This window comes from Nansenia antarctica, assembly GCF_963989245.1.
Source record: "Nansenia antarctica genome assembly, chromosome: 1".
Lineage (NCBI taxonomy): Eukaryota > Metazoa > Chordata > Actinopteri > Argentiniformes > Microstomatidae > Nansenia > Nansenia antarctica.
This window is the reverse complement of record NC_137674.1, coordinates 59,994,478-60,007,084: the sequence shown is the minus strand read 5'-3', so window position 1 is coordinate 60,007,084 and position 12,607 is coordinate 59,994,478. Positions and strand designations below refer to the sequence as shown.

The 12,607-nt window shown below is 44.0% G+C and overlaps 1 protein-coding gene across 1 annotated transcript in view; it reads left to right on the top strand.

The window, feature by feature from the left end:
- Positions 1-12,607, top strand: part of ryr3 (ryanodine receptor 3) — a gene marked incomplete at both ends in the record, with an annotated part of 132,242 nt that overhangs the window by 96,683 nt on the left and 22,952 nt on the right. Inside the window, 22 exon segments of the mRNA XM_080531575.1 lie at positions 72-292; positions 508-598; positions 1,017-1,157; positions 2,024-2,187; positions 2,268-2,346; positions 2,477-2,566; positions 2,739-2,873; positions 3,055-3,117; positions 3,256-3,331; positions 3,873-3,996; positions 4,524-4,639; positions 4,786-4,853; positions 4,964-5,085; positions 6,666-6,715; positions 6,817-6,877; positions 7,322-7,557; positions 9,212-9,293; positions 9,587-9,717; positions 9,984-10,102; positions 10,799-10,997; positions 11,639-11,733; positions 12,235-12,380. Coding sequence (XP_080387701.1) covers positions 72-292; positions 508-598; positions 1,017-1,157; positions 2,024-2,187; positions 2,268-2,346; positions 2,477-2,566; positions 2,739-2,873; positions 3,055-3,117; positions 3,256-3,331; positions 3,873-3,996; positions 4,524-4,639; positions 4,786-4,853; positions 4,964-5,085; positions 6,666-6,715; positions 6,817-6,877; positions 7,322-7,557; positions 9,212-9,293; positions 9,587-9,717; positions 9,984-10,102; positions 10,799-10,997; positions 11,639-11,733; positions 12,235-12,380 — 2,609 coding nt within the window.

The following is a 12,607-nucleotide window of genomic DNA, read 5'->3' as shown; positions in this document are numbered from 1 at the left end:
CAGGGTCAATTAGCATTTAGCATTTTAAATGCTCCGTCACATAAGCTGCTATTTGGTCCTCCGTCCTCTAGGAGGTGCTGAGCACCACAGAGACAGCCCTGGCCATGAACAGGTACATCGGCTCGGCGGTGCTCCCTCTGCTGACCAGGTGCGCGCCCCACTTCGCCGGGACGGAGCACTACGCCGCGCTGATCGACTCCACGCTGCACACCATCTACCGCCTGTCCAAGGGCCGCTCGCTCACCAAGGCCCAGAGGGACTCCATCGAGGAGTGTCTGCTCGCCATCTGCACGTACGAGCTGTCAGATCTATCATGGTTGTTGCAGGCAGCCCTCCCAAAGTGGGACACGGGGATGCCCTTGCACCCTGTGAAGGAAATCCCCCAGAGTTTTAGCTTGAGGTTTTGAATGCTATACTATAGTCACACTTCACAGGGTGATGTATACAGTAGTTATGTGACCCCTCTCTATCCTTATCTATAGTATTAACTCTTTCAACGCTCCACAGGCACCTTCGTCCCTCCATGATGCAACAGCTGTTGAGACGCCTGGTGTTTGACGTGCCCATGCTCACAGAGTACTGCAAGATGCCCCTCAGGGTGAGATACCTAGAACACATTGTTACTCTCCCATGGTTTATGTGTCGATGACCACGTTGTAAAGTAAGTTGTGTTTGTGTGTCTGGTTGTGGTGGCTAAGGACAATGTCAAAAAGACATACAAGGACAAACATTTGATTTCTCATTCCCACTGCATCCATTATCCTTTCTAAAAGGAAGTGTTTGTAGCACCTGAAATGCTGAAATACCATTCCACATCTCACATTCCAGTACAGTATGTCACCTAGTGCATGCGTTGCTTATCTGAGTCTGAGATGGTCATGTCAGCGAGTAACTATAACACCCGTCTCACTTACAGGCCTTGGTACTGGAATTGGTTTTAACTTTGAAGTTCAAATGTTGAATTCAAACCAATCAAGATGTATGACCTCTGACCCTTGACCCTTGTGTCACTGCAGCTCCTGGCCAACCACTATGAGCAGAACTGGAAGTACTACTGCCTTCCCTCTGGTCTGGGAACCTTCGGCATGGCCTCGGAAGAAGAGCTGCTGCTCACCAAAAAACTCTTCTGGGGGATTTTTGACTCCCTCTCAACCAAGGTGATGATGCGCTCTCTGATAGACTGGGCGCCAGTCTCTCTCTGCCTTAGTCAAGCTGTTGTCTTTACATTCAGAGCAGGCATGGAAATGATGTAGAGTTGTTGAATGTTGAAAAATATGTGCCAGGCTCTGATGTCAATGTTCATTATGCACAACGTAGATTTGCTCCAGTAGAGGTAGAAATCGGAGGCCGTCCACTCTACTTCTTCTTCAACAGTGTATTCTTTCAGGCTCCTGGTCTCAGTTCCCGAGGGCTTTTCTAGTTCAGTGCTGTTTCTTTAACAGATTGTGGGTTCCACATCGCCAGAGCGCCTTCCTCAGGGGAGCTGATTCTCGGTAGTCGGAGCGCAGTGAAGGGTCTGCTGAAGCACATCTGAAACATTAATCAGTCCAATTCTGTGGCAGAGCTCCGTTCCCTCTCGGCAGTGTTTCTTTTATCTTTCTCTCTCTCTCTCTCTCCACTGTAGGTGTGTCCTACACAGCTACCTCTGCCAGAGAGAGAGAGAGAGAGAGAGAGAGAGAGAGAGAGAGAGAGAGAGAGAGAGAGAGAGAGAGAGAGAGAGAGAGAGAGAGAGAGAGAGAGAGGAGAGAGAGAGAGAGAGAGAGAGAGAGAGAGAGAGAGAGAGAGAGAGAGAGAGAGAGAGAGAGAGAGAGAGAGAGAGAGAGAGAGAGAGAGAGAGAGAGAGAGAGAGAGAGAGAGAGAGAGAGAGAGAGAGAGAGAGAGAGAGAGAGAGAGAGAGAGAAGAGAGAGAGAGAGAGAGAGAGAGAGAGAGAGAGAGAGAGAGAGAGAGAGAGAGACCTGCCGTGTTCATTATCTCACCTAGTTGCCTCCCTCCTGTATCCGTCCATCTGTCTCTCCCCTGTAGAAGTACGATGCTGACCTCTTCAAATTTGCCATGCCCTGTCTGTGTGCCATCTCTGGGGCTCTGCCACCTGACTATGTGGACACCAGCCTCGGTTCCACACTGGAGAAACAGGCGTCGGTGGACGCCCAAGGCAACTTCGACCCCAAGCCTATCAACACTGCTAAGTGAGTAGCCGGGCATTTGTGTCCGAATGGTGTTTTTAAACAGTGACCTAACAGAAGGTGTCTCCCCTCCCTGTTCCTAGCATCTCTATCCCAGAGAAGCTGGAGTACATCGCCAACAAGTTTGCAGAGCATTCCCACGACAGGTGGTCCTCAGAGAAGGTGGGTCAATGAGTCTGTCGTTGCTTACTAGCTCAACTTCCACTTTGTGTTTCTTCAAAACATGTGTTTGATGTGCAAACGTTTAAATGAGAACAATATATTTAAAAAAATTACTATGTGACTATTACAGTTGACGGCAGGTTGGAAACTCGGGGAGAGTGTGGATGATCAGGCCAAAACTCACCCTCTGCTGAAGCCTTACAAAGAATTGAGTGAGAAGGTACATTCATAAGATTACTGTTACAAAGTAAAAACACGAGAAAATGCATGCTGTGATGTTTGAGTTTGAGCGTACATTAAGATGGCTCATTAGAAATGACAAGTATGATTGAAAGGGTCATTAACGTGTGTGTGTGTGTGTGTGTGTATTTTGTGTCTGTGTGTGTGACTAGGAGAGGGAGACGTACCGATGGCCAGTAAAGGAGTCTCTTAAGAGCATGCTGTCCTTGGGCTGGAACATCGAGAGTACCAAAGAGGGAGAGGCCATGTTGCAGCAACGAGAGAGTGGAAAGCGCAAGGCCTCTCAGGTAACACACAGGTTTACAGTATTTCTGCTGTATGATACTGGTCGTCTCTGATACTGGTCGTCTCTGTGATGGAGAAGCTACCAGAGAACACTGTATGTCTATAACTGTATTTGTATGTGTGTGTATTTGTTTTGTTTGCAGTTATATTCTATACCATCCGTCTGTGTGTTTGTCTCTGTAGGCTGATGTTTTCAGCCCGGCCCCACTGGATCTGCACAACATGACTCTGTCCAGAGAGTTACAGGTTGGTGTTACTATAGAACAGCCTCCATCAGGCGAGGCTTGTGGAGGGAGAAATCAGAGGATGGGCTGTCGTAGTGTAGCCTTCGACGTTATCAACCAGAAACATCACTAATCTGTCCATTTTCTGATGTCGATATAGGGGATGGTGGAGATGGTGGCAGAAAACTACCACAACATTTGGGCCAAGAAGAAGAAAACTGAGCTGAATAGTAAAGGTGTGTCACTGAGTTTTGAGACATTTTGGGCCGGTTTCACAGACAAGGCCTAACCTTAGATTAAAAAGCATCTTCAATTGAGATTAATTGAATATGTGATTTAGTCCAGGAATAGTCTTAAGACTTCTAATTTTAAATTTAATTTTGCCATTTAGCAGACGCTTTTAATCCAAAGCGATTTACAATTACGAATTACAGGGACATTCCCCCTGGAGTAACTGAGGGCTAAGTGCCTTACTCAAGGGCACACTAGTAGTAGTGTAGTTTCAGGCTGGATTTGAACTCACAACCTTCCGATCACAAGTCCAACTCACTAACTCACTATCCACTAGACCACCACTACCCCACTACCTTTCTCTGTGAAACCGTAGTATTTTGAGCCCCCTGCTGGACTTGTGCTCCAATCCTAGCACTCTGATGTTTCTGTCTTCAGTGATTATTGAAACCTGGCTTCCAGAGAGATATTTTGTATGTTACTTCCACCATAATTTGGAGCTCATTAGTGCTCCAACTACATCCCTGTGTGTGTTTGCTCTCTCAGGGGGAGGCACCCACCCGTTGCTGGTTCCCTATGACACCCTGACAGCCAAGGAGAAGTACAGAGACAGGGAGAAGGCCCAGGAGCTCTTCAAGTTCTTGCAGATTAACGGCTACGCCATCAGCAGGTCAGACATCTCCCCTCATCTCTCCCTACTCTTTGGGCTATGGGCTGATGTTTAACACCTTTAGGTTGTCTTTTGTGTATGTTAATCAGAGATTCTTTCACATGGTCCTCATGGTTTCCCTGATCGCCCCTGTTAAAATATCTACACATACTAATGATACCATGTCCCCTTTCTGTCTATTAGTGTGGAAATAAACAAACACAAATACAATTCAAGCTGCACCCCATAGTCATTGATTCCCATTACCAATAAAAGGCAACAGACATTTCTACTCGAAGAAGTGTCAAACAGGGGCGCTTAGGTGGCGTAGTCGATTAAGCGCTGACCATGTACCGCAGGGCTCCCGGTTCGATTCCAGCCGCGGACATATCCTGCATGTCATCCCTCCTCTCTCTCTCACCCATCCTTCCTGTCATAATCTCTACTATATCTGTCATTAAAAAGAAAAATATGAGTGGGACTGCCCCACTCAGAAAAAACAAAAAAGCGTCAAACAAAGAGTCAATTTGTAACCTCCTGTCTTGTAGAGGCCTGAAGGACATGGAGCATGACGAGTCCTCTATGGAGAAGAAGTTTGCCTACAAGTTCCTGAAGAGGTTGTTGAAGTACCTAGACTCAGCCCAGGAGTTCATCGCCCACTTGGGTGAGTACTTGTGGCATGTCACATTTAGTGACGTCAAACACACAGAGGCTCCTATCAGAGGTGTTTGAGATTGATAATACATTTTCAAAAATGTGTGAAGAGTTTAACATATCTCTGTTACTCACCTTTGCACATGGCCATTCCAGAGGCTATGGCCACCAGTGGGAAGTCGGACAAATCACCTCATGACCAAGAGATTAAGTTCTTTGCCAAGGTAAACTGCCCCAACTCAAATATTATAACAACAAACTTTATTGATATGTCGACAGTAAGTTCCTTCCATGTTTCTGTGATCCTCACCCTCGTTCCTATCCTCTGTCTCAGGTCCTCCTCCCTCTGATCGACCAGTACTTCAAGAACCACAGTTTGTACTTCCTGTCTACGCCCAGTAAAAACCTGAGCAGCAGCGGCTACGCCTCCAACAAGGAGAAGGAGATGATCACCAGGTATCCCACATGATACATAGACAACTACTGTCTATAACATAGACAACTACTGTCCATATAACATAGACAACTACTGTCTATAACATAGACAACTACTGTCCATATAACATAGACAACTACTGTCTATATAACACATAGACAACTACTGTCTATAACATAGACAACTACTGTCCATATAATACATAGACAACTACTGTCCATATAACATAGACAACTACTGTCCATATAACATAGACAACTACTGTCCATATAACATAGACAACTACTGTCTATAACATAGACAACTACTGTCCATATAACATAGACAACTACTCTCTATATAATACATAGACAATTACTGTCCATATAATACATAGACAACTACTGTCCATATAACACATAGACAACTACTGTCTATATAACACATAGACAACTACTGTCTATATAATACATAGACAACTACTGTCCATATAACATAGACAACTACTGTCCATATAACATAGACAACTACTGTCCATATAACATAGACAACTACTGTCTATAACATAGACAACTACTGTCCATATAACATAGACAACTACTGTCTATATAATACATAGACAATTACTGTCCATATAATACATAGACAACTACTGTCCATATAACACATAGACAACTACTGTCCATATAACATAGACAACTACTGTCCATATAACATAGACAACTACTGTCCATATAACATAGACAACTACTGTCCATATAACACATAGACAACTACTGTCTATATAATACATAGACAACTACTGTCTATAACATAGACAACTACTGTCCATATAACATAGACAACTACTGTCCATATAACATAGACAACTACTGTCCATATAACATAGACAACTACTGTCCATATAACACATAGACAACTACTGTCTATATAATACATAGACAACTACTGTCCATATAACACATAGACAACTACTGTCCATATAACATAGACAACTACTGTCCATATAACATAGACAACTACTGTCCATATAACATAGACAACTACTGTCCATATAACACATAGACAACTACTGTCTATATAATACATAGACAACTACTGTCTATAACATAGACAACTACTGTCCATATAACATAGACAACTACTGTCCATATAACATAGACAACTACTGTCCATATAACACATAGACAACTACTGTCTATATAATACATAGACAACTACTGTCCATATAACATAGACAACTACTGTCCATATAACATAGACAACTACTGTCTATATAATACATAGACAACTACTGTCTATAACATAGACAACTACTGTCCATATAATACATAGACAACTACTGTCTATAACATAGACAACTACTGTCCATATAATACATAGACAACTACTGTCTATATAATACATAGACAATTACTGTACGTGCACATACATCAACCTCTACCAACCTCTAGTGCTCCATTGTGGACTGGACAATGAGAACATTCATATATTCTATTATATAATATTCTTGTTAACCTCATTAGTTGCTTTCTTCTCTTCCTCTCTCTTGTCCTCCTGCTTCCCTCTCTCACTCGTTTCTCTGTTTATTTCATTCCCTGCCCTCTCCCTTATTTTCCAGCCTGTTCTGTAAGCTGGCAGCTCTAGTCAGACACAGGATTTCCCTCTTTGGTAAGGACACCATTGCCTTTACCTGCTGTGTGCTAAAGTACTATTTGTCTTGATTCTTGTCTGAGCTCAGAGGTTTCCATATCCTTGTGTTCCGCTCACAGGGAGCGATTCGGCTATGATGGTGAGCTGTCTACACATCCTCGCTCACTCGCTCGACACAAGGTAAGCACTTGTATTAGATAGGAAATGTTGTTTGACCCGAAGCAGACACAGGTGACTATATACAGTACTAGCATAATAGTTCACAAAAGTGTGTGAGAAGTAAGCTATCAAAAGCTGTCACATTTTTATTTTCATCGACCCAATCAATTAGATTGGAATTAGATTAGATTCAACGTTATTGTCATTGCAGTGTACCAGACAACGAAATGTACTTTAGCATCTAACCAGAAGTGCAAATAGCGATCTAAAACATGATAGTGATAAGTGAAATGTAATGTTTCTGACAAATGAAATGTTTCTGGCCACAGTCTACAGAAGTGTGGTCTTTATTGTGAGAATAGAATAGGATAGAAATATGTTATTGTCCACACAATGAGGAAATTGTTGTCATAACATGACCCCCTCCCCTCCCCTCCCCCCGTTGTCCTCTCATCTTCCTCATAGGACAGTGATGAAGTCTGGCGGGGAACTGGTGAAGGCGGGGGTGCGGGCGTTCTTCGACAACGCAGCCGAGGACCTGGAGAAGACGGTGGAGATGCTGAAGCTGGGGAAGTTCTCCCAGCGCTCCCAGATGAAGGGCGTGTGCCAGTACATCAACTACGCCACGACGGCCCTGCTGCCCATCCTCACCGCCCTGTTTGAACACATCACCCAGCACGAATATGGAGTGGACCTGCTGAGTGAGTCAGACGCTAATCTCAACTGTTGTAGTTTCTGTTTTATTCAAATCAAAATATTATATCTATACAGTACCAGTCACACGTTTGGACACAGTTCCCCATTCAATTGAATTGAACTTTTGACTGGTGCTGTATATATATAATATTTTGATTAATATTTATATTATATTTATATTATACAGTGGGGGAAATAAGTATTGAACACATCAATATTTTGTCCAGTAAATGTAGTTCCAAGGAGCCTATCCAAGTGAAATTTGCACCAGACTTTGGTATTAATTCAAACAATCCAGACAAAAAATCTAAACATTAAAGTCCATATGTAAATAAAGTTATGTCTAATAAAGTTGAATGAAACAGGAAAAAAGTATTGAACACACTAAAAAAAAGCAGTAGACCACAGCAAGGAAAGGCAAGGAACCAGCTGAAAAACATAACTAATTAGGATTATCCGTAAGTGGAAGCAACATCACTCCACCATCAACCGGCCACGCACAGGAGCTCCTCACAAGATTTCTGATCAGGGAGTCAGAAGGATACTTAGAAGAGTAGCCAAAGAGCCAAGGACCATTAGGAAAGAGCTTGAGAAAGACTTGGAGGCAGCAGGTACAACTGTGACAGAAAGGACAGTAGGCAATGCACTCTACCGACATGGCCTCTGTGCACGCTCAGCCCGCAAGACTCCACTACTGAAGCTCGTTTAAGGTTTGCCAAACAACATTTGGACAAGCCAGTGAACTACTGGGAGTATGTACTCTGGTCAGATGAGACTAAAATTTTACTTTTTGGCTGTCACACAACTCACCATGTTTGGAGGAGAATATCACCCGAAGTTTGGAGGTGGAAGTATCATGGTGTGGGGCTGTTTCTCCTTTGCTGCTGAAGGTACAATGAATGGAGCCATGTACAGAGAGATTCTTGAGATGCTGCCATCCACCATGATGCTGAGGATGAGATGTGGGTGCACCTTCCAGCAGGACAACGATCCAAAGCATACAGCAAAGGAAACTCGCAATTGGTTTCAGAGAAAGAAAATCAACTTGTTGGAATGGCCCAGTCAATCACCTGACTTAAACTCAATTGAACATTTGTGGAAGCATCTGAAGATCCAGATTCACAAGAGGCCCCCCCGCAATCTTCAAGATTTAAAGACAATCTGTGTAGAGGAATGGGCCAAAATCACACCTGAATACTGCGGCCGATTAGTTACTTCATACAGAAAGCGCCTTGAAGCTGTCATTACAAACAAATGATTCTCCACTAAGTATTGAATTAATTTCACTTAGTCAGTTCAATACTTTTTTCCTGTTTCATTCCACTTTATTACACATAACTTAAAATGTACATTTGGACTTTAATGTTAAGATTTTCTGTCTGGATTGTTTGAGTTACTACCAAGTCACTTAAATAGGCTCATTGGAAATACATTTACTGGACAAAATGTTGATGTGTTCAATACTTATTTCCCCCACTGTGTATATACAAATTACAACATATACATATATATCACATCTATATATATTTTTGTTTTTTGTTTGTTTGTTTGTTTTTTAAGACATTCTTTGATTCTACCACTGAGTTTGTTACTTAGAGTTGTTGTCACACAATGCTCACACAGATGTGCTGGGAGGCTGACAGGTTGTTTGTGTTTCAGTGGATGATGTCCAGCTGTCCTGCTATCGCATCCTGACCTGTCTCTACTCACTGGGAATAGGCAAAAACATCTACTTGGAGAGGTGCGAGGCCACACTGTAGTAATGTGGGCTATGTCCACTCCTTCATTTTAAATGGCTGTTGTTTACAATATGGTGGGAACATAACAATGTACACACAAGATAGAGAAGACCTACATCATATATATTTTTTCTTTCCCAGAGATGACTTGATTGCACCAATACATTATGACACAACAAATCACATAAAAACAATGCCAACAAGTCTGCATTCTGTTACAACATTCCTGTGTGTGTGTGTGTGTGTCCGTGCGTGTATGCGTGTATGTGTGTGTGTGCACATGCGTTCCCACCAGGCACCTGCCTGCTCTAGGAGAGTGTTTGGCCACCCTGGTGGTAGCCATGCCTGTAGCCTTCCTGGAATCCCAGCTCAACGCTTACAACCCCCGCTCTGTTTTCAACACCAAGACCCCGCGTGAAAGAGCCAGTGAGTCTACACCACGACACACACAATCCCCGACACATTATCCCTCAACATCCATCACCACTTCACACACAGTCACATTACTGTAAAATACATCAATGTATAATCACAATCACTTGGGTCTAGGGCACCAAAACTACAGTATCATGTACTGTCATCATCACCATCACTGTAGTATTACAAGTGTATAACATTACTATTACTGTTTTATAACTGATTGTGTGTGTGTGTGTGTGTGTGTGTGTGTGTGTGTGTGTGTGTCTGTCTAGTCCTGAGCATGCCAGACACGGTGGAGGAGATGTGTTCAGATATGCCTTGTCTGGAAGGCCTGCTGAAGGACATCCACGACATCTCAGAGTCAGGGGCGCGCTACACAGAGATGTCCCAGGTAGGTACACTAAGGGCTAAATTATACCGCAAGTGTCAACCTCGCGTTACCTTACCCCTGAGCTTCATTTAGTTTTCAGTATAAGGCCCAATCCCGTTTCTAATTTTTACCACTACCACTCGTTTTGGAGTGCCGCTCACTTTTCGGCTTGCCCCTCGGAACAGTGGTTGAAATCTTCCCCTATGAAATGGGACAACCCTTCAAGACCCTGATACGTCATCATTAGTATCATAGAAAAGCATGGACGCTCGCGATTCGTTCACAACTTAAGTTTCACGCCATCAATCGACCAAACAAGTCATCAAATAAGAACAACGCTTCGTTACCAGGCCTGGTAGTTCATGACAGAATAGCGGTGCTATGTATACTAGCAACCTGTGATCCTTCTGGGAGATTTCAATGATCGAAATAGCCCTACCACTTCGCCCTATCCCTCCATGCCAACAAGAATTGGGACACCCTACCCCTATGCAAAATGGAGGGGTAGGGCTAAGTGGTAGGGCCAAGGGGTGAAGACAGAATCAGAATCTAAAACTGGACACAAACACACAAACACACACACACACACACACACACACACACACACACACAGGAACTCATTAGGCTAGTGTATATAATATATATATATATATATATATATATATATATGTCTAATCACATGGGTGGTTAATATCATGTTAACCCTACCCTATACAGGTGATTGAGGTGGTCCTGCCCATGCTGTGTAACTACCTGTCCTACTGGTGGGAGAAGGGGCCAGAGAACTCGGAGCCAGGTGTCCCCTGCTGCACCATGGTCATCTCCAACCACCTCACCATCATCCTGGGAAACATCCTCAAGATCCTCAACAACAACCTGGGGATCGAGGAGGCCGCCTGGATGAAGAGGATCGCAGGTAGGCCTGTCACTCAGGGCTTGGTAGGCCTGTCACTCAGGGCTTGGTGGGCCTGTCACTCAGGGCTTGGTGGGCCTGTCACTCAGGGCTTGGTGGGCCTGTCACTCAGGGCTTGGTGGGCCTGTCACTCAGGGCTTGGTAGGCCTGTCACTCAGGGCTTGGTAGGCCTGTCACTCAGGGCTTGGTAGGCCTGTCACTCAGGGCTTGGTAGGCCTGTCACTCAGGGCTTGGTGGGCCTGTCACTCAGGGCTTGGTAGGCCTGTCACTCAGGGCTTGGTGGGCCTGTCACTCAGGGCTTGGTAGGCCTGTCACTCAGGGCTTGGTAGGCCTGTCACTCAGGGCTTGGTAGGCCTGTCACTCAGGGCTTGGTAGGCCTGTCACTCAGGGCTTGGTAGGCCTGTCACTCTGGGCTTGGTAGGCCTGTCACTCTGGGCTTGGTAGGCCTGTCACTCAGGGCTTGGTAGGCCTGTCACTCAGGGCTTGGTGGGCCCTGTACAAAGTGATGGAACAACAATGACAAATGGAAATGTTGCCGTCCATTCCCACTTGATTTCATCCATTCAACATTTGAACTGTAGTTCATCAGTGAGCTACGTTGGATTTGCCTGTTTTTTACCCTCGTTCCTCCTGTGTCTCCACAGTGTATTCCCAGCCAATCATCTGCAAGGCTGCTGCTGACCTGCTGAGGAGTCACTTCCTGCCTACTCTGGAGAAACTAAGGAAGAAGACAGTAAAGGTGGGATGAGGATTAGATATGACGTAGATAAGAGCGTTACTCAGAACTAGGGATGTAACGATACACTCAACTCACACGCAGCTTCTCTGCTTTCAGGAACCGTTGGATTTTCTTTAATAGCACATATAGTTTAGGAATTACGGTATTAAAATATAGAATAATAAGTAATAATATTCCAACACGTGTCATAATAATAATAACCTTTATTTGTATAGCACTTTTTCTGCAAACGTTGCAGCTCAAAGTGCTTAAATGTGTAAAATGCTGTCGGTTTTTAAGGGTTTAAAAGAGCATCGTGATTAGTTTTTCATTTCACCGATTTGAATAGTCTCATATTTGTATAGATAATTAACTGTCTCACGATGCATCGTTACAACCCTACTCAGAACCCATTACTTGTTATATTCAAATGACAGCTTGACACCTTATAGCCCATTTAACCCCAAAAAATAGACTGCAAATACTGCACGATTGACCTTTTTTCGATGCACACAAACCCAGGTGGTGGCTGAGGAGGAGATGTTGAAGGCTGACACCAAGGGAGACAACCAGGAGGCCGAGCTGCTAATCCTGGATGAGTTCGCTGTTCTCTGCAGAGACCTCTACGCCTTCTACCCCATGCTCATCACCTACGTAGACACCAACAGGTAAACCAGCCCAGCCAGTATACCCTCAGTAACATGGTAACTGATGTAACCGATGTAAACTCTTCACCATAAGATTATGTGGTTCGAGTCGTAGACCATAAAACTGACCTCCACACTGTGTGTCCATATGATGTCACAACATTATAATTAATATTCTGTCTAGAATGGTACTGTATGATTGTCTTGGAACAAGTGGTGTGTCTCTGTAGTAGGATTGAAGGTAAGCT